This window comes from Macaca fascicularis, chromosome 4 (assembly GCF_037993035.2).
Source record: "Macaca fascicularis isolate 582-1 chromosome 4, T2T-MFA8v1.1".
Classification (NCBI taxonomy): Eukaryota; Metazoa; Chordata; class Mammalia; order Primates; family Cercopithecidae; genus Macaca; species Macaca fascicularis.
The window spans coordinates 144,630,087-144,652,371 of NC_088378.1; the positions used below are offsets into that span (position 1 = coordinate 144,630,087).

The 22,285-nt window shown below is 42.4% G+C and overlaps 1 protein-coding gene and 2 non-coding genes across 4 annotated transcripts; 1 reads left to right on the forward strand and 2 right to left on the reverse strand.

Moving 5' to 3' along the window:
- Window positions 1–498: 498 nt before the first annotated feature.
- On the forward strand, window positions 499–571 carry TRNAR-UCG (transfer RNA arginine (anticodon UCG)). The gene has a single exon. It is a non-coding gene; the product is annotated as a tRNA-Arg (tRNA).
- A 5,448-nt stretch (window positions 572–6,019) lies between these two features.
- On the reverse strand, window positions 6,020–6,113 carry TRNAI-UAU (transfer RNA isoleucine (anticodon UAU)). The gene is made up of 2 exons: window positions 6,076–6,113; window positions 6,020–6,055 (listed from the first exon to the last, which is right to left on the reverse strand). It is a non-coding gene; the product is annotated as a tRNA-Ile (tRNA).
- Window positions 6,114–8,743: 2,630 nt separating this feature from the next.
- On the reverse strand, window positions 8,744–18,256 carry GPX5 (glutathione peroxidase 5). 2 transcript variants are annotated; one of them, XM_045390407.2, is made up of 5 exons: window positions 18,037–18,256; window positions 14,633–14,786; window positions 12,254–12,371; window positions 11,731–11,830; window positions 8,744–9,746 (listed from the first exon to the last, which is right to left on the reverse strand). In XM_045390407.2, the coding sequence occupies exons 1-5, from the start codon at window positions 18,121–18,123 to the stop codon at window positions 9,540–9,542; spliced, it is 666 nt and encodes a 221-aa protein (XP_045246342.2). In that variant the 5' UTR covers window positions 18,124–18,256; the 3' UTR covers window positions 8,744–9,539. The 2 variants fall into 2 exon arrangements, with proteins under 2 accessions (XP_045246342.2, XP_065399162.1); XM_065543090.1 differs by lacking the exon at window positions 12,254–12,371 and having other exon boundaries at window positions 8,746–9,746; window positions 18,037–18,123.
- Window positions 18,257–22,285: the final 4,029 nt, after the last annotated feature.

A 22,285-nucleotide genomic window follows, 5' to 3' on the forward strand; every position in this document is an offset into this window, starting at 1 on the left:
GAAGATGTCTCTATTTAATGCTAATTGCAGCTGTTGCAGCTGAATTGGACGCCCAGCTGAGAAGGTCGCCTGAGGGGGTCTTTCTCGTTCACCTGGTGATTTTCATTTACTTCCAGAGGGTTTCAATGCTGAATGCAAATTAATCATGTGTAGTAGTGATTATAGAGAGACATTCAATCCTTTTCCTTTTCCCTTTCTTTACAGCTTTTTGTCACTGGCTGAGAGAAGCAATGTGGTGCATGTGCAAAATTTGCTGTAACATTTGGTGTCAAGTTAAGGGTAGGAGTTTGGAGAAAATCGAAGTACTCACTTTGCATTACCCTGTTATTGTGTGACACTGGAAAGTTATTTAGCTTTTGTATTATTACACTATCTTTGAAATTAGGTTAACAACAGAAATCATGTCATGTAAATAGAACCATACTATATATATAAAATCCAGGTTAATAGCCAAGACTTACAACATTTCTTACATTTTTTGCAGTTGGGAAGTCGTAGGACCACGTGGCCTAATGGATAAGGCGTCTGACTTCGGATCAGAAGATTGAGGGTTCGAATCCCTTCGTGGTTGGTGCTCCCTTTTTCACTTTCCCGTCCCTAACCTTCAAGCAACACTGCGCAACCTCCCACACCCCAAAAATATAGCATTCAATTACTTTCGGAAAGTGAACGTGAATTCTCTGCAGTCCTTTCCCGAGGAAATGGGAAGTTGAATCACACACCTCTTTGGAGGTGCGAGTGATTCAGGTGGGGCCAGCACACCATCTTTCAGCTGTTTGCACTTTAGAGGAAGCACTTGGCCAGGCTGGCACACAGGTGCCTGGAGTCCGAGGTGGGATGGGAAGAACGTGCGCCCTGGTCCAGACGCATCCTCCTCCCGCCTGCTGAGTGGGCTCAGTGAGCTCAGTTGAGTGCATGTTAAGGAGCTTTATTCACCTGGTCCCGCAGGGGGCGACCATCAAGTTTCCACTGGTCCCGGCGCTCGGTTACAAGTTTGACTCGCAGACACACAAAAGAGTGTATCTTGAGAGCCTTGTATTTTTGAGGTCAGTTTAAATATCGCCCCCTTTCGAAAGGAAAGCTTCCCACATTTTAGAGGAGCTGAAGAAACACAAGCCTTAAAACCCGCTCCTGATTCAGGTGGATGTGGTCGTTGACCGGAAGCGTTCTTTCTCTGCCGGGGCCTGCTCCTGGGTTCTCCCTCACATCGCGGGGCGAATTAGACTGTCTGCAATATCTGAGGAACCAAGGTGTTAACAGAGACCTGAAAACAGGTGAAAACAGGAGGAGAGGCGAGCCAGGAAAAGATCTTAAAGAGGAAGCCGCTTCTCCAAAAGGCGAAAGAGATCCTTTGTAATGCCCTTTATAATAAACCAGTAAAAGTCAAAACAATTGCCTGGGCAGGAAGATATAAAAAAAAAATAGAACAACAAAAAAATTAAGCCAGTAAACGTTAAAACAAAACAAAAGGGGAAAGAATCTGGCCAAATACATTTGAATACTTATATGAAATGGACAAATTATTAGGACAGCGTGACTTATTAAGTATGATTAAAGAACGGAGAGCAATAATGAATAGTCAAACTACGAAATAAATTGAATTAGCTGTCAAACATCTTCCTACTGAGAAAACCCCATGTCCCATCACTTATCCGGGGCTTACGAGGTCAGGAGATCGAGACCATCCTGGCCAACATGGTGAAACCCCGTCTCTACTAAAAAATACAAAAAATTAGCTAGCTGGACGTGGTGGTGGGAATCTGTAATCTCAACTACTGGGGAGGCTGAGGCAGGAGAATCTCTTGAACCCGGGAGGCGGAGGTTGCAGTGAGCCGAGATCGCACCACTGCACTCCAGCCTGGCGACAGAGCGAGACTCCATCTCAAAACAAAAAACAAACAAACAAAAAAATCCAACGAGACACGATCTCTTCCACAGTATAGAAAAAAGAGAGGGAAAAGACCCACAACTATACTCGCAGAATGGCATAGACATATTTTTCCAGACAATGTACTCTAAACAGTTTTATTGTGGCATAATTCCCATGCAATAAACTACACAAGTTTAAACTATGTGTAAGTTTTACACATATATATAATCATATATGTGTAATATGTGTAATCATGAAATGACCAGTACAATAAAGATAATGAACATAGACATCACCCCGAAAAGCTTCCTCCTGCACTCTTGTAAGCCCTGTTCCCCTCTTACAACCAGGTATGCTTTCCGTTGTTATCCGTTCATAGCTTTCAGAATTTCATGGAGTGGGATCATACCGTATGTACTCTTAGAACAATTCTTTCATTCGTTATCATTATTTTGAGGTTCAAGCAATTCTCCTGCCTCAGCTCCTGAGTAGCTGGGACTACAGTCGCCCGCCACCATGCCCAGGTAATTTTTGTATTTTTAGTAGAGACAGGGTTTCACCATGCTGGCCAGGCTGGCCTCGAACTCCTAACCTTGTGATCCACCCACCTCGGCCTCCCAAAGTGCTGGGATTACAGGCATGAGCCACTATGCCTGGCACTTTGCCAGAGACTTTTAAATGGTTGATTTGAAAAAAATAATTTTTACCAGTTTCACTTGGGAGCAGGTCTGCAGGGCTCTTTTCACTTCATGTTGAAAGTCAATCTCCGGAGGCATCTCTCATACATTACTCATCCCTCCATATATATTTCTCCTCCCTCATCCTTCCTACTTAATTTCATCATAATTCTAAATTCAGAGTTTATTGGTTATAAAAAATTATTCACAGCTGTGCCATGTAGTACTATGATTATATTTTGTATCTTATGTGCCTTTTAGTTTTCTGCCAAGTTATTAACTGCCTTTTACTTTTTCTTTTATGATCATGTAACCAATTCATTCTCAATTGATTTTCCTTGAATTTAAGCAACTCTCAATATGGTGAAATACCTCAAGGAACCTATGAATTTTAATATTTTTATTAGTGGTCTCCTCTCTGGAGCCTTCATCCCCCTGCTTCAATCTAGACTGGTTGTTCTCTAGGCATGTTACACAGGTGTCTTCCTGGGGTTTTTCTTTCAACGACCTGGGATATACTTTGCCTTCTTCCTGTTTTTGACCACTATGTTTTCCTTTTTTTTAGTGTTGTATCATTTTGATGGAGAGTAACCCCTAGGAATTTTCTGAGAGGGTGACTCCGTCTGTAAATGGCTTTATAACATACTCGGTTTGTTTGATTGATAGTTTTACTAATAAATTAGGAAATTCTGTCATAATTTATGACATTGCTCAATTGTCATTTTCAACTCTTCTATCAAATGCAACATTTCTAAATAAAACACACAGATGCTGCTTTCTGTTCAGATTTAGTTTAAAATCTAAAGCAAAAAAAAAAAAAAAAAGTTTTGCCTAATTCTGGTATCTTGCCTGGTGGGAAGGTACTCAGGAGTATCTGGAAAAAAGAACTGTACACCCTGCTTCTAGCCACCATGATGACAAGTATGTGACACATAAGAATTGTGTATTATGAAATTTTCTTGAAAGGATATTAGGCAAACTGGAAACAAGCTACCAAGTATGACTATCTGGCATCTCTAAACTACTACAATTATTTAAAATTAAATATTCAAATATTTCTCAATATGGATATCAAACCCTTTTCTCCTTGTCATGGGTGACAAGGCAAATCAGCACACCTACCAAAAGAACAGCCAGCACTAGGAAAATGCAGCTAGAAATAACTGTGGACTATGCAGGTTAGTTTACAAAATCAGGCAAGGACTGTGGGACACCACTATCCAGTCATACCTCAACTCACTCTAGAGATATGGAAGCTCTGGGTCTTTCAGAGCAGGAACCCTGAGCTTGGTGCAAGAATCAGAAGCTTACTCCAAGGATCAATTTGAACAGCCCAGGATTCCAAATGATTCTGGAGTTTCCGTGTTGTGGCAAGAGGAGAGAAGACCAACTTCTTGGGGCAATGAGAAGATCCCCCAAAATCATAACTCCTAACTTACCCTAGGCGCTTACTTTGTGCTCAGAAATATGCTTACTGCTTATATCCATCATTTATATCTATGTAACAAATCTTACTCAAATTTAGTGGCTTAAAACAACAATTGTTTCTTCTGTTTACAATTCTTCAGGTCAATGATTTGAGCTATCTTTAGCTGGGCAATTCTTTTGTTGGTTTTGTCTTGTATCGCTCGTTTGATTGTGGTCACCTGGCAGCTTGACTGAGAATGGATGGTCCGTGATGGTCCCACTAACATGTGTGGGGTGTCAGCTGGACTGCCTGGGATGGCTGAGATGGCTGAGATGGCTGAGACTGTCTCTCCACGTGGTCTTCCACCTCAGATGTTCGATGAGGTTTCCATACACAGTGGTATCAAGGTTCTAAGAGGTAAGTGACAAGGTTTCTTGAGGCCTAATCTTAGAACTCCTACACCACCATTTCTACACCATTTCACAGAATTCTATTAGTCAAAGCAAATCACAAAGTCAACTCACATACAACAGGGAAGGAAACAGACTTGGCCTCTTAATGAAAGCTGCTGCAAAATCGCATTACAGACCTGGTGTGGTGGCTCATGTCTGTAACCACAGCACTTTGGGAGGCAGAGGCAGGCGGACCACTTGAGCTCAGGGGTTTGAGAACAGCCTGGGCAATATAGCGAAACCCTGACTCTACTACTATAAAAATACAAATATTAGCCAGGCATGGTGGCGCATGCTTGTAATCCCAGCTACTTGAGCAGCTGAGGCATGAGAATCACTTGAACCCAGGAGGTGGCATTGCAATGAGCCAAGATCGCACCACTGCACTCCAGCCTGGGGGACAGAGCCAAACCCTGTCTCAAAAAAACAAAACAAACCAAACACACATGCACACACACATTACAGAGGGATATGCCTACAGAGATGGGAGGAACTTGTGGCCATTAATCGTTAATTTATTATCAAACAACACGGTGAATAGCCCTCCTATTGATATGTTCATTGAACATCTTAGTTAAGTAAATTATCCACTATCACTTTTTTTTTTTTAAACCAAGTGTTAATTCAAGTTGGTCTGTAGGTGTTGTTTTGAACCCACTTTTACCTTGTGGGCAGCTCAGGATGGGACTAGGGCAAATGTAAACACTTCAAAATGCAGCAGCAGCTAGAAAAGAACGGGTAGTGCTGAGCATTTGCAAATGGGCAGTCATAAATCTGTGAAGAGGGAGAGCTGTATTGTGTCTCCAGGATGTCTCAGATGTTTAAGATCCAGAAGGTGAGATTGGTGGCCCATATGTAGGCTTCCTGCTCAGTTCCGAGGCTGTGCTGGGTCGTTTTATTTTTTGAGACTCAATACCCGTGTCTCTGTCATAACTACAGACATCATAGACTCATTAAGAATCCCAGAGGAATGAAGAAACTGAGGTAGGGAAAGCAGATTCAGAGACAAGAAAAGTCCCACTTATACAATGATTTTAAAACCTAAGATCGTCCTTGTTTCACAGAGTTGAAAAGTCACACAGAAATACTTGTCATGAAATTTTATATATGCCTAATCTATCTGGGCCTGAGACTGTGAAGGTCCGGTTTCTCTGAGACAGGGTCTCACTCTGTCACCCAGGAACCACAGGCGCGCGCCACCACGCCTGGCTAAATTGTATTTTTTGTAGAGACGGGGTTTCATCACGTTGCCCATGCCTGGTCTTGACCTCCTGGGCTCAAGAGACCAGCTCTCCTCTGCCTCTCAAAGTGCTGTGATTACAGGCGTAAGCCACCATGCCCGGTCAGTTTCTTATTGAAATGAATACTGTGAAGAGCTGTTTTAGCGACTGTCATATACTTGTTCCCGAAGTATTGGACAAAGGCAAGCATCAAAAAGGACCGTGTGACGACATTTATCACGCATGACCTTAAGCAGGGAATTTTAAATCAAATCACACGAGGGTTCTGAGTACAGTCTAAATCACAACGGTACATACATCGCTGAAAGGAATCGCAGATGCAATAAGCGATCCCCATTTTTGGATTTCTACAGGTCAGAGAATAGTAAAACTGCTCCAGGTGAGGCTTGAACTCACAACCTCGGCATAGCTCACAGGTGCACTGTCTTATAAGTACCGCGCGCTAACCGATTGCGCCACTGGAGCCACGGAGATAATATGGATTTGGAAAGGTATAAGAGAAGACGCTGTTACAGATTGAAGATGAACTCTTTAAATATTGTTTTTTAAGGTATTAAATAATATGAGTTTTAGGCACCTTCTAATACGGGACTTCCACGAATGGGATTAAAAGCAACAATCAAGGGAACCCCGGAATTAGCTGATCCGGAGCCCTTTTCCTCCCAACTCAGAGATGCCCTGGGGACTCAGGGTTGCCTTCACCGGTACCTTGAATTTCTGCTCAGATATTCCCACAGCTTCTCTAAAGTCAGACAATAATTTAAAAACATTTGAATGAAAGTCACATCGGTTCACCAAAAGCAGCAGGAAGCTAAGATGGCTGCATGTAAAATAGACGTGTCAATCACTACCTTCCGAGCGAAGTTTCCACCAAAAAGTACGTATTCCGCCTGCACAAAACCAGCGAGCGCATTTTCCATTGTTTCGGAATCCCGCGGGCTATCCATCTTCCACATTCTAGCTCCTGTCTCTAGTTCCTGTCTCTGCGTTCGGCTACACTATTTGCTACTTGAAATGAAATGCCAGCCTCCCACTCCCATCCAGACACTCGCTGATTTTAAATCTAATGTTAAAATGCTTTGCTACTGGGAAACACTCAGAGAGCGAGTATTTCCTTTACAAAATCACTGTTTTCGACGTATAGATGCAACGCAGGCTAAGTAAATACAAAAAAACAGTAATATAATTATTTAAAAATTTGCCAAAGTCTCATATCTTGAGAAATCCATTGTTTACATTTGTTATATTTCATGTCAGGCTTTTTCTATGAAGGTTCAACAGAGAAAGATTAAATATTTTTTAAATTTTTGTTAAAGTAATTGAACAACATAACAAAATGGCCCCTCTCACCAGCACATTCCTTTTCTGTTTTTTCAAACTGAATGTCCTTTGGCCTTCCGGTGATGTACATTTATCTAGTGGGGTTCCCAGCACTGCATGGTAAATCACTTGAACCCACCCACTTTTCTGAACTTTTGATCCCCTGTTTCTACCACCTGCTGAAACAGTTCTGGTGTTTCCACCACATTGAGAGAGAGACATTTTTCCTTTTTTCCGAGTAGGAGCCATCCGAACAGTGTGTTGGGTTCTTGACAGAGGGTAAAAATTCTGTATTCAGGGAGAGCGCTCCCATATCAGTGAAGTCTCCTTATCTAACTTGATGTTGCACTCCCCTTCTTCAGGTACTCTGAGAACCTAGTTCGATATAAGGCAGATTCTGAGTGGGAGCAGAGGCACATAATATTTGGCCAGAGTCATCTGCATTGTTTTCAAGCAAGAAAGATATGCTAACTCTCAATAAGAAGGGGTGGGCCACTTCTAAAAGTTTTGAGGGTCCTGGAAATTTTGGGGATTTGGATATTCTAATACCTCAAACCAGAGGTCTCCATGTTGAGCCTCAGCTCACTGCAGCAGCCTTGACTTCTAGGCCCAAGTGGTCTTCCTACCTCAGCCTCCCTAGCAGCTGGGATCATGGATGTGTGCCGCTATGCCTGGCTATGTTTTTCATTTTGCAGAGATGGGCTTTCCCTATGTTACCCAGGCTGATTTTGAACTCCTGGACCCAAGAGATCCTCCTGCCTCTGCCTCCGAAAGTGCTGGGATTACAGACGTGAACCACCATGCCTAGCTGGAAGCTAACTTCTTTTAGAGTTTTACATACTATTCCTATGATTAAGTCTTGAGCCTGAACTTTAGATTTTGGTGCTCTTAAGTTGCAGATAGGAGAGGTCCTTTATACATCCCATGGAGACACACTTTCACAATTAGCCTTAATTTAGTAATATATCATCCTCAGTCTTTAATTATCGCTCTCCAAAACATCTATTTCCTCTGGCAACGACCATCCAATTCTATTATAATTACCATTCCCCTCATGTTTCTCAAGCACCTGAAACTTCATGTCTGCTAGTGCGTATTCTTCCACCAGTTTACCATACCAGTTCAGGTTTGGCAAAAGTTTTGACAACCGCACTGCTACTTGTGCCAGTGGTTGTCTGTGCTCCACCCATCTCCTCATCGTCAACCAGACGGTGAATAATTCAACTTCAAAAACCTCCTCTCAGCATCTTCTTTCTCCGATCATATTTGGTACCAACAATTACTGGTTGGATTCCCTAGAAAGTAGACTCTGAGATGGATATTTGCATTCAGAAAGTTTACTAAGGCATTAACTGAGAATCAGCATGGAGGGTTGGGAGGGTGGCAAAGAAGAGAAGCAGAATTTGTCAGAGGGAAAAATCAGGGTGCAGTGCAAGCACAAAATGCCACCGGCCTACCCCTTGTGCATGTCTAGAGCTAGTACGGCCCTTCAAAGTTGTGCTAAGTTGAGCAGTCAGGGTTTGGCCTCTATGCCTCTCGGGGACCAGTAACTGGATACAGGCTGCCCTGGGAAGGGGACAGACTTAGGTTGAGGCAATTTCTGAAGAGGAATGACAACTGAGAGGTATCGGGTGACAACCTTCCAAATGTAAATCTTTCTGTCTGGGGGGGCTCAGGTCATGTGGGCAATACATCATTTGTGACAGAGTAAGAAGGAGGAGGGAGATAAAATGAGTTCAAGGACCAGACGGGATTTTAAAACCACCATAAAGATCGTCGATGCTGCAGAAAACATTTTATTGGAGACAGTGGCAGGGCTCATTCTGAAGCTGAGGAATCCAGGGTTGAGATGGGAAATCCCATCCTTCAAAAGATAAAGGGCATTCCTGTCTAGGTGCCGTAACCTGAATGCATTAAAGATCAGACAATAAGGAAAATTTTTTAGGGCCAAACAGAGACAGGTTCTGGGTCCCACCAGCATGGAGATGCCCTCTCTTCTTGTGAAGCAATGTTCTTGCTCCCACAGGAGAATGGCTGGTGGGGGGAGGTGTCATGGATGAAAACTGAGCCCAAACAGTTGGAAACTGATGATACATGTTTGTCCTAGGAGACAAAAAATGTTATGAAGTGGAACCTAAACTGTGTGACTATGACCCCGTTGCTATTTCTACACCTCTAGGGTGGAGAGAGATGGAAGCGTCAGAACGTCTAGGAATGTTCTTCTTCAGGATGTGATGGCCGACTGAACCATTGTCGTGGAAGGATGATTTCCCTCTGGTGGATACGAATGATTCAACCTGTAACAGAGGTCTAGGGATTTTAGGTTTCCATTTTTCTCAGTCTTCACCCACATACTCTTGAGAGGCAAAAGAGCAGTATCCTTCCAAATATAAATCTAGTTTGTGGAGAGTGGGAATTCTGGCAGTATGTGGAGGTGATTTGCTCAGGTGGAGCCCATGCAGGAAGAGAGTGTGGTGAGAAGATGGATATTCCTTTTTTGCGGGGAGAGGGGGAGCAAGTCATTAGGTGAGAAGTAGAAGTAGGATTGCTCCTGCCCTTAACTCCACCTTCCTATTTGGTTTTGAATTGCTTCAAGTACGCCAGGATGTCTGTCTTGACTGAGCTGACGGTAGCCTGGTGGGACCAGCGCATGACAGGGATTCCATCAGGCCCCACCAGGAACTTTTCAAAGTTCCAGCGGATGTCATGGACCTTTACAGGGTCCCAGGATATAGATTTGAATGTGCCCAAAATCTCAGAGGGATGAGGACAGGAGTGCTAAAGCAGAGAGATGGAAAAGAGAAACAATGTTATTTCTGCTCCTGGATGATCCAGGCTATTTTTACCCATGGGTAATCCACCCCCTCCTATACCTAGATATTTTAACTTCCTGTTATTCCTAAAAATCTCCATAGATTCTTGAATCACCACTATGCCAACTACCAAGAATATTATAGATATTATAGCAAAATCTGCTCTCTTTCAGTTTCTCCCCATAACCCTATCACAAAATTTTGCTGCCACGGATAAGACATGTTACCTTTTATGCTTTTGGTTTCCTTTTCTTCAAAGTAAATAGCTTGGATTGGAATGTGGTTTTCCAGGTCTTAGGGTTCCATGGGCCACTAATATTTCAATAATTATCTTTTGGGACCAACACTGAATTACTAATATTTTGTCAAAAACCAAAAATTTTTAAAACACCATCATTTATCACTTAATTTAAAAAGACCATTGGAAAAATAAACTGCATGTGGGTCATAATTTGTGAATAAAGGGAAGCCCTATAAGTTAGACGAGATGAGTTCATAAAAAAGCTTCTTACACTGTTCCTTTTTTTCCTTTTCTTTTTTTTTTTTTGAGACAAAGTCTTGCTGTGTCCCCCAGGCTGGGGTGCAGAGGCATGATACACTGTTCTATTGTCTTCAACTTATTGAGGATATATAAAGTCTTAACATGGACTAGTCTTGGTTCACAGTCCAGCATTTAGGAACAATTCACTTTGGTAATCTTTAGGGTTCTTTCAGCTCTGGCATTCTCTATGTCTAAAAATCAGTGTTTCATAAAAGGTACCTACTACCCTGTATCATACCTGTTGGTTTGTTATTGTTTTTGTTTTTGTTTTTTTGAGACAGTGTCTTGCTTGGTTGCCTAGTGTGGAATGCAGTGGCACAATCATAGCTCACTTCTGCCTCCAGCTCCTGAGCTCAAGCAATCCTCTGACTTCAGCCTCCCGAGTAGCTGAGACTACAGGTACATGCCACCACACCCAGGAATTTTTGTATTTGTTTTGTAGAGACAGAGTCTCACTATGTTGCCCAGGCTGGTCTTGAACTTCTGGACTCAAGCAATTCTCCTGTCCTGCCTTAGTCTTCCAAAGTGCTGGGATTACAAACATGAACCACCACAACCAGCTAGATAGCTAATTGTTTCTAACTCTCTCTCCACTATAAACTCATCAAAGGTAGAGACTGTGCCTTATTCATCTTTATATCCTTATTATTTAGATTGCTTTATAAATAGCAGGCATTCATCAAGTGTACCTGGAATGAATGAATGAATGTCAAGGAGCAAAAGAGGGTGGTCCTAGTAAAAGTTGCCATTCCACACAACTCTCTTCACCACACAAGTTAGAGCCCCACAGATACTCACAGATTAATCTCCAGATCAGCATGTGGAATGTGGAATGCTGATCTGGAGATTTTCTCCAAAAAGACCAATCCCACCTCCAGGCCAGAGCCTGTCCGGAGCTGCACGCCCAGGCCATAGCGAATAATAATTGAGGATTAAACGCCTGAGCTATATTCATTTCCACCCCACACCTTCTCCCTATCTTTGCCTTTTTTCCCCTGTACTAATACCTCATTAAAGATGGCGCTCTTCCTGCTTCTTCTTCACTCACTTTTCCCGCGCCTGGGAAAATTGTTACTTAATAGCGCAAGCGCAACATGACGTCCCGGAGAAACCGAAACTAACCTGGCCAGGCCCTCGGCAATGAGATCATTTCCGCCTTAGCCCAACCCCTTCCCTTCCAAGTGTATATAAGGCAGTGCATTACCGCCATTAAACGAGACTTGATCAGAGCACTGTCTTGTCTCCATTTCTCGTGTCTCTTGTTCCCCAAATTCCCACCCCCTCCTCCAGGGCCTGCTCTGACTATCCCGCGGGCCGGGATAAGAGCCCTGGATCCGTTTCTGCCACACCAACTCTATGCTAGGAATATTAGAAAAGAGGAGGCGGCTTATGCCAGGAATTTACTCACCTTCAAGAAGCTGAAGACTTTCTGTTCTTTTTCACCATTCACATCCCCTTTCTCAAAAAGCTGGAAATTAGGTACAAATCCTCCCCCTGGACGGACATACCTGCAACAAGTCATAATGTTCCCAGGAAGCTCCAGGATATGCAAGTAAAGGTTATAATGGGATACTAGGATTCGAAATCATGACAAAGGGGAGAAAGAGGAAAGTATCATTGTGCATAGGGAGGAATACGGCCATGTTTTGGCTTTGGGCTCTCTGACTCACTTTATTCTCTCTCTATCCCATGACCCGTCTCTTTTCCTCCATCCCTTCTGTCTTCCATAGTCCAAGTCTCAGCCAGGGATGGAGAAAGAGTCTCTGGAAACTGCCAGACGCTTATCAGGGTAGGCCGAAGTTAAATGCTGCTTGCAATGCCCCTGAGCCTATTCATCCAAACCTCCCCAGAAGTTCCTGAGCTGGAAGGGCCTCTGGAGACTGAGGAAAGGTACACAGGCACCTCCTATTGGATTTAAAGAAGACACTTACTTGAGCCCAGGAAGAATCTCTTTGTTATCTCCTGGTTCTTGCTTTCCAAATTGGTTGCAGGGAAAGCCCAGCACAACTAGACCATAGGGCTTCAGCTCCTCCTGGAGTGCATTTAGTTCTGTGGTTAGAGGAGGGACAACATATTGGTCTGGGTGGAGATTCTGCCTTGTGCAGGGATCTTTCCCTGGGGTTACCCATTTTACAGAGAAGGAAACAGAGGCCCAGGGAGGGAAACAGCTGTACATCAGAAGGGTTGTTAGTGGCATAGCTGAAGTTAGAGGCCGGATCTTCAGACGTGCACTCAAAAGCCTTCTGTTACGGTGCAGTGTTTCCCATACCTGCAGCGCATCAGAATCAGCTGAACGCCCTTCCCTAAAAATAGGGATGCCCAGGTCCCATTTCAGAGAGTTTTCTGTTCCTCTGAAATGGGGCTTAGTCATTTTTATTACTCAAAAGCTCAACAGGTGATTTTTGTTTGTTTGTTTGTTTTGAGATGGAGTCTCATTCTGTCGCCCGGGCTGGAGTGCAGTGGCGCGATCTCGGCTCACTGCAACCTCCGTCTCCTGGGTTCAAGCGATTCTCCTGCCTTAGACTCCCAAGTAGCTGGGACTACAGGTGCGTGCCACCATGACCAGCTAATTTTTTTTGTATTTTTAGTAGAGACGGGGTTTCATCATGTTAGCCAGGATGGTCTTGATCTCCTGACCTCCTGATCTGCCCGCCTCGACTTCCCAAAATGCTGGGATTACAGGCGTGAGCCACAGCGCCTGACCTGAATCTTTCTTTTTTAAAGGAAAAGACACAGATAATGAGGACTGAGCTCCTCTCCTCTGTGCAGCCTGGCTCACCCTGAGTGGAGTGGAAGTAAAATTGACAAAGGCAAAGAGAACCAGAGAAATCTGAAGTCAACTATCCTAACATTTTTCAACAATCCTCACGATGCTGAAGATGCATTCTTCCTAAAAATCCTCAGTGATATGCTGAAACACAAGCTTCAGCTGCCTTCGTCCACTACCAAGAAATTTTCCAACTTGTCTGCTCAGACTTTTATAATCAGCTTCTTTGTTAACTCTTTCTGAGCCAGATGCCTTTAGTCCCTTGACAAACACTAACCAGTCCCACTCAGATTCAGTTCAGCCAACTGGCACCTCCTGTAGTGCTTTTAAAAAAAAAACAGAGATTGCCTTCCTGTTTTCACAGGGTTTCTCAGTACCCCTCCCTATATCCTTCCATTGTCTGTTATTTGCAGGGTGGAAACTGAATAAATCGATTCTTAAAGTCCCTATAAACTGGGAAAATAAATTATGTTCCAATAAATATTATTCAGTCTTAAGAAAGAATGAGGAAATGATCTGAACTCAAATGTATTTTATTAATTAAAAAATCAAGGCAGCAAATAGTATTTATAGTGTGTTATCAGCTTGGGAGGGAGAAGCAGAAAAAAGAATATCTATGTATTCTGTAAACATGATAATATTGGTCTACTGAAGGGAGGGGAAGAAGGTGGAAACCTTTGGTTCAAATTTTTTTTCCTTTTGAACTTTGAGACTTGTGAATATAATACTTATTCAAAACATAATTAAAAACAAAAAATGAAGGTCTTATTACTTCAAATATAAGAAGTACATTTGTCTCTGGTATAATCCATCCTGTTTGTTTTCACTGATTTTTAAACAGCGTGCCCTAAAATATGAGAAAATTCTTCCCTGAATAATGTACAAAAAGGGAGGAAAAACTACATCCTAAAAAGGGGTTGAGGTTGGAGAGGGAGTATTTGCTTCTATTACAGCCTCATCTGCCAGCCCTCACTCTAATCAAATGCAGTTCCAGGTATAAAACTCCTTTTTCTTGTCGTTGTAAGTTACCTGTAAAACCTTGCAAAAGTCTCAAAAACATGGGTCTTCTGTCCTGTATTTATCAAGAAGACTTCTGGAATCTTCTGAGAGGCTCCTAGTTCTCAAGTACATATTGATTCCCCTGGAAATCTCAGGGAAAAGCAGAGGCAGGGCATGGGGAAGGGGTTAGCACATTTTTTCTGTAAAGGGCCAGATAGGAAATACTTCAGACTTTGTGGGCCATATGGTTTCCGTCACCACTACTCCTACAACTACTGACCTCTATTTTACAGCATGAAAGCAGCCATAGGTGATGTATAAATGAACGGGGATGGCTGCATTCCAATAAAACTTTGTTAACAAAGCCAGGCTGACCAAATTTGGCCTGTATGCCAGAACTTGCTGACTTCTGATATGGGGGATGAAGTCACTTGATTTATGAGTATTTATTTTGGTATATAATTAGAATTAAACTATAATTCCAAGTATAATTTAGAATATAATCAGCTGGAAAATTTAGTCCCAAAGAGCTATGAATTCTTACCAGGATATTGCGCTGTCAGACCACAGTAGGTGGCCACGTTGACAAAGAGGATGTGCTTGCCCACATACTGCTTGAAGGGAACATATTCGTTCTTATTAAGTGCGATGGCCTCATAGTCATAGATGGTGCCTTTCTCATCTTTGTGACAATCCATCTGGAAGATTTTTTTTTAAAGTGATAATATTGGTAACAACAATTCCTAGCATCTGTGTAATCTTTCAAAGAAGTCAAAGAATAGGTACATTCTGACCAAGACCTAGAAAACAAATAAGAGTTGTCTAAAGTATCAATGACAAGACTGAAACTTGGTTCTTGTAACTTGGAAATAAAAAACCAAGTTTCATAAGCCAGGCAGAGAAAGACAAGCATTGCATTTTCTCACTTATTTGTGGGATCTAAAAATGAAAACAATTGAGCTCATGGAGATAGAGAGTAAAAGGGTGGTTCCCAGAGGCTGGGAAAGATACTAGGAGGGTGGGAGGGAGGTTGGGATGATTAATGGATACAAAATAAGATAGTTAGAAAGAATGAATAAGACCCAGTATTTGATAGCACAACAGGGTGACTGTAGTCAATAATAACTTAATTGTGCATTTTTAAATAACTGAAAGCATATAATTGGATTGTTTATAGCACAAAGGATAAACGCTTGAGGGGATGGATACCCTATTTTCCATAATGTGATTATAACATATTGCATGTCCGTATCAAAACATCTCCTGTACCCTATACATATACACACTTATTATGTACCCTCTCCACACCACACACACATAAGAATCAAGTTTCCTATTATTTTGAAAGATGTGAGATACCAGGAAATGCATGGATAATGGAAAAGGGTGTTGATTCATAAGCTGGGATGGTAGGAGCTGGAAGTAAGTGGGGCTGAAGAGAAAAGCACGCTTGCCTTACATGCCTCTGTAAAAGAGGCTACTCCTTGGCTCTGGATTGAAGGCCTCCTGCCTGGACTCTCTGAGAAGGGCATGTTTTAAATTGCTGAACTATTTTTAGGATAACTTAGTTACTTCTCTTTCCCCAGGTCTTCTGACCTCTTACTCCACTCATCAGCACATAGAGTAGAAAGAACACTGTCCTGGGAATCAGAAGCCAGTTCCATTGTTAAATTCCTCTGTGAATCTGGGCAATTCCCGTCCCAGGCCTTCAGTTTCCCCATGAGTAAAATGAAGATATTTACCTAGATTCTTACTAGAATTCCAAGTGAGCTTCGATGTTTAACATTCTAGATTCTAATATTATCTTCACCTCGAATAACTTTCTCGTCACTCTCCTACTAATATGGTGGTCGTGTAAGCCAATACTGTGAAATCCCAGGTTTTGGTAGCTCTCAAGAAAAGAGATGGAGAACCCTAAAGTCCATCTGCAGGTAAGTCCCTGAAATCTGTCCGGCAGCATCCAACCCACGACTCACCCAGCTCTTCAGCCCATTGTGCTCCAGGTGTCTAATATCCACCTTCATCCTCCATTCCGCCTATCCCCTTCCTTCTCAAATCTCATGAACATATTAATATTTGAGCAGACTTCCACGCAACATTTGTTAAGTTCCACATAACATAAATTAGTCCTGCCTGAAATTCTCATCACATGTTCTTTTATTAAATTCCTCTACAAGGCAGGTCTCATCTTATTCCTCCTTTGTCTCTACCCTTACAGGGTTCATGCAGTACCCAAAGTGTACTGATGCCACAGTACTCACCAGCACATGCTGATCCCTTTTCTTATACTGGGGAAGCTGCCACAAACTGCTCATGGAATACAAAACATATATGATAGGAATATGAAAAGGAAGCTATATGTCCAAACCATCCAGTGAGAAGAAGGTGGAAAGGAACTGGCTGAAGAAAAGAAAGAAGGGCATTATCTGATAAGGAATGTCCAGACTTAAACTACGATTAAACTAGACTTCCTGGAAATGCAATAGTCTAGTAAGGATTTTGGTTGAACACCATCTGCCCCCATTCAGAGAAGGAGTAATGCAAAACAAAACACAACTTTTCGAATCCTGTAATCCCACTGATTTTATCACTAGCATACTAGGTTGTAGCTACTCACTTCTTACTCTTGAGGAAAAAGATATTTTTCAATGCAGGTTTTTACGCCTTTCCCTAAATTTATACACATATATGTGCACTAGCAAAATTGAGGGATCTATAAAGAGAATATTGTGTGAAAGTATCCATTCTTATCTTCATGTTGCCTAGTATCAAGTTAAACATTTGCAAGAATTTGCCTTTTTGTTTCTTTTGCTACTGCAATGACAATTACTCACAGTCGTGTTGGGTACCAGGAGGCAAGAGCTTAGAGAGACTCCCAGTTCGCAGACTCCTTTTAGTCCAGTTTACTTCTGATATTGACTGCTGTTTCAAATTTATTGAAGTCTATATGCCATGTCTCAATTATCTCTAAATGCAGCTTTTATTAAGCAAATTCTGTAGCCCAGAGTCTCCATACTCAATTAAGCACCACAGGTAACATAAAAACCATATCAATTCTCAAAATAGAAGTTCACCCAGGAAATTATCTAGTTATTTTTAGAGGCGAGGGATGGGGAGATCTTATTAGAACTGCATTTTGTAGAATGTATTATACACATAAAATTGTTGTTCACCCGCCCACAAGGTAGTTATTGTTACCCATAAATTTACAATGAGAAAACAGAGGTTAATTTGTCCAAAGCCAAAAGTGGTAACCCATTATGTAAATGAAAGTTTGCCTTTACCTAACTTCATGATTATTTTTTGCCTCCAAGTTAATCGCATTCATTATTATCCTTTCCTGAACTGCCCCTTCTGCTGCCAGACACATGTGTCTTATCAAGAAGGTAACGAGCCATTAATTGCGCATAGAACAGAGGCCAGAATCCAAGATGCCTGACCCCAAATCCAGTTGTTTTAGGGCTCTGATTCTTTTTTTTTCATGTTTTATGCTTCTGTGATAACTCTGACTTTATCCATCCTTAAAACTTCCACATTTGTTTTTTCCTCCTCTTCAAGGGGTTCTTGCTGAGTTGTGTCTGAGACGAGTCCACTCAGCTTCTCCTTCAAACCCCAGTCCCCACCTACTGTAAGGCCCATCGCTGTCCCAGCCGCAGACCCAGCTCTGAAGCAGAGACTGATGTGGCCGGAGAGGTCTCCAGGGGGCCTCCACCTGAAGAAAGGGAGAAAGGACTACAGTATAGAGACCCTTTCTTCCCTAGTCATATTCAACGCAAGGAACACCCATCCATAGGAGTGAAGAAGATTCAAGGAGAAAAAAAGCGAGATTTAGGGGAACAGGCAAAGAAGAAGAAAGCAGGAGTTGGAGTCTTACAAGAAGGACTGGAGGGCAGGGTCTAGAAGTAGGACAGAAGAGTAACTACCATGCCCTCTTTGGAGCTCACTCACCTTCATCGTCTCCTGCTTGGGACTTGTTTGCACAAAGCAGGCTAGGAGAAGGGGAAGCAGATGGATGACCCTTAACTGTGTAGTCATGACTAGTGTTTGTAGATTGCTAGTCTGGGGGCCTGAGGTCCTTGCCCACCTCCGCAGTCTTTTGGTATCTTGGCAGGGACTTAGCCCAAGCCCCCACAGGCCAATCACAGGGCTGCAAGGATTCTGGGCGCATGAGGTCGGGTTGAGGATCACAGAACTCAAACCACATCCTGTCCCACACACACCCCCATGAGCACTCAGCGCTCACCAGTGCAATGAGGACCTGGGACTCACAAGTTCTGGGAAAATTATAAATGGGTGATGGCAAGCCCTCTGAGGTCCTTAAACACTGCAGTCTGTTTTTCCTCAATGTATGGAAGTGTCTAGATGCTGATGCAACCTCCCAGTAAAGTCACTGCAAAAGGGTTGGTCTAGACATTTCAAATGTTATTTCTTATATTATTTGAGCTTGAAAAAAATCAAAGGATGGGCCGGCCATCTAGTATCTCTCAAAAAGAGTTAGGAGGAAACTGGCCCGAGGAGGGGAAATAGTCACAATGTATGTGAAGCAAATTAATACAAATGCTTGGAAATGATTTCAAGTGCTTATATAGCAGTAAGAAAAAACTACTAGACCAACAGAAAAAAATGGGCATGAGACAGAAAATCAAATGGCATCTATGTTAGGATACAATGTTCTCTCTCACCAATAATCAAAGAAGTATAAATATGAAAAGACACATTCCGCACTTATCAGATTGGCAAAAGTTAAAAGGAATAGTGGTTCCCAGCCTGGGCTCAGTCTGGTATAGGAGGCTCTTACACAATGGGTAGGGGAATGGGGAATACTAATGTTGCCAACTTTCTGGACAATAATCTGACATTCTGAATGCAGTGCTTTAAAAAAGTAAATAACTTTAAAAAATAATTATATAATTACAAAAAATTGCAAGCATTCCTCTTTTTTTCTATTTTTTTAAAACTTATTTTAAGTTCAGGGGTACATGTGCAGGTTTGCTATATAGGCAAACTTGTGTCATGGGGGTTTGTTATACAAATTATTTCATCGCCCAGGTATTAAGCCTAGTACCCACTAGTTATTTTTCCTGATCCTCTCCCTCCTCCCACCCTCCACCCTCTAATAAGCCCCAGTGTGTGTTGTTTCCCTCTATGTGTCCACGTGTTCTCATCATTTATCTCCCACTTATAAGTGAGAACATGTGATATTTGGTTTTCTGTTCATTAGTTTGCTAAGGATAATGCTCTCTAGCTCCATCTACGTCCCTGCAAAGGACATGATCTTGTTTTTTTTTATGGCTGCATAGTAGTCCATGGTGCATATGTACCACGTTTTCTTTTCTTTTTTTTTTTTTGAGATGGAGTCTCGCTCTGTTGCCCAGGCTGGAGTGCAGTGGCGTGATCTCGGCTTACTGCAACCTCCGCCTCACAGGTTCACGCCATTCTGCCTCAGTCTCCCTGGTAGCTGGGAATACAGGCACCCACTACCACGCCCAGCTAATTTTTTGTATTTTTAGCAGAGATGGGGTTTTACCGCATTAGCCGGGATGGTCTTGATCTCCTGACCTCATGATCGGCCCGCCTCAGCCTCCCAAAGTGCTAGGACTACAGGCATGAGCCACTGTGCCTGGCCACCACATTTTCTTTATCTAGTCTATTATTGATGGGCATTTAAGTTGATTCCATGTCTTTACTATTGTGAATAGTGGCAAACACTCCTTTTAATAGCCTGGAAGCCCAGAGCCCAAGAAGAATCATGGAAATGAGACAGAAGTCCCTTCAAGAATAAAGTTGCTTTGCCTTTCAACTGGCATACAAGCCCCATTCATTCAGCAACAGTTCCCAATGACCTCTCAGTAGTTTTGGCTAAAACTTTAGAATGTGTGAATTAAGGAATGCAGGCCTGGAGCCCCTGGAATTGCTGGGTTTCTCACATAAATGACATAGTTAATCCCTGCTGACTTCACAGGAGATGGACCAAGACATTCTTCCCTTTTGGCTACCATACAGTTTTGATGTTTGGACCCCTAGCAAACATTAATTAATGTTTAATTAATCATGCTCCTAAGTTCATAATCATTTGTCCTTGCAAGGCCCCTGTCTTGTTTTATTTATTATTTATATCCTTTGATTCCCAAACTCCACTCTCCTTCCCCTCACTATCATAAGTATATTTAATATGTTTAATATGCATATTATTTGTATTCTTGAACAATTTATATATTCCTTATTAGATTATTAGCTCTTTAAAGTTTAAAAAATTAGTTACTCATTTTTTCCCCCCATTTGGACCTCAGTTTCAAAGGGTTGAGTTAAACTCTTAAATTTATGGCATTTCTCATCGTTAGGCTATGCAGGGATTCTCTCATATTAATTTAAATTTTTTTTTTTTGTCCCCAGTCCACTGCCATTTTCCTACCTTTTGGAGAGAAGGAGTGGCTAAGGAACAGATATTACAGACTGGAAAGTGTTGGTGCGTTGGCTGTTTCTAATGCTTTGAAACTACAAGAAAGGAGTGAATTCAGGAACAAATGGGCTCTAATGAGATAAAGAGATGCTGAAAAATCTGTGGATTAGTGAAGAGGCTCAGTGTTGTTTCCCTTACCGCTCTTCCCACACATCTCCCGTCCTCCCATAGGATTGGCACTGCCAGCCCAGCTTTGCTGAACTTTCATGTTTAGGAAATGATAAGTTCTTCCTCTCCAGTTCTAAGTTTGTCTCCAACCAGCCCCCTCCACCAGCCCTGCCTCTTCCAGGTTCACACAAAATCCTGCCTCTGCCTCCTTATAACTGAAGTCTGAGTGAGGTTTAATTCTTGAAGTCTTACTGGGTTTAATTTTCCACCAGTCTGGGGGAGTCTGGGCATTTAAGAGCTCTCTTGGAAAACAGAAATTTTTTGTTATCTCAGATTTCTCATCTCTTCCTAGAGCCCTCTAATCTAAGGGAAGGAGCCCATGCAATGCCTGACCTAGCCACAAAACACCCAAAGCCCTTCAGGTTTCCTGCTTTGTGGCACCTCCTGACCCCAGATGCTGACTTGCCTGCCCTCCTCCCCTCTATCACAGTTCAAAGAACAGTGGAGATTAAAATATCAAACCTCATTCCTTCCCAAGTTATGTGACTTAATCTGCTCTCTGTGCCTCTGGCCCTCATCTGTAAAACTGGTAGAACAATATGAACTTCATAGGGCTAATTTTAGGGGGAAAAAAAGAGATTAGTTTAAACTTAGCACTGGACCCAGCCCAAGAAAAACACCCAGTGTTAATTCAACAGGTGAACAAACTGGTGCTCGAATAGAAAATCCGACTTACCCAAAGCCTGTGTTTAGTGATGGCTGCTCCCCCCTTGCTGTTATAAATGCCTTACCTTCCTCACCACTTTATCTTTGCTTGTCACATGATACCTTACTTCTAGAGCAGAAGAGAAACTTTCATCATAAACTATGCCTCAATGGTCAGATCGAATGGCCTTCTCAAGCCCCTTGTTCCATTGTTTCAGTTTCCCTGGAGGCAAGAACTCTGTTCAGGGAGCTCATGCTCAGCAGGAGGCCACATGGAGGGACTTGTCATCTTCCCCTGACTGTCTCACATAGCAGCTGCCTCCCAGCCAGAGCCCATATCATATCCCTGTTGCCTCTTTTCTGGAATGCTGAAATCATCTCCTCCTTGTCTTCTGTCTTCCAGACTCTTCCTTTCTATACTTTTTCCTTTACCCTATTGCCACTGGAAACTCTAAACACCTATCTGATGACATCTCTCCCCTTAAAAAGAGCCAGCGTTGCTAACCAGCTTATTACAGCATCAAATCCAGAATCTCCAGCAAGGTATTCGAAGCTCTCCTGATGTGCTCTTAACCTCCTTCTAGTCTTCACTCCTACTAGCTCCCTATGTGAATCTCTCAGACAGCTATATTCTTTCCATTCTTCAAAACACACCTCTTTGGATTTAAATTTTTAACCTTGGGGGTCAATTGTGCTGAGAACATTGAGATCCCACCTTCCCTGGCCCAAATTATATACATTATGCAAATTATACATACATATATGTAATCTGACAGGAGAAGGAATTCCCACTGAAAGACAGGAAATACAATTTTATCAAATTTTACCTATCTTTTTTTTTTGAGACACAATTTCACTCTTCTTACCCAGGCTGAAGTGCAATGGTACGATCTCGGCTCACTGCAACCTCTGCCTCCCAGGTTC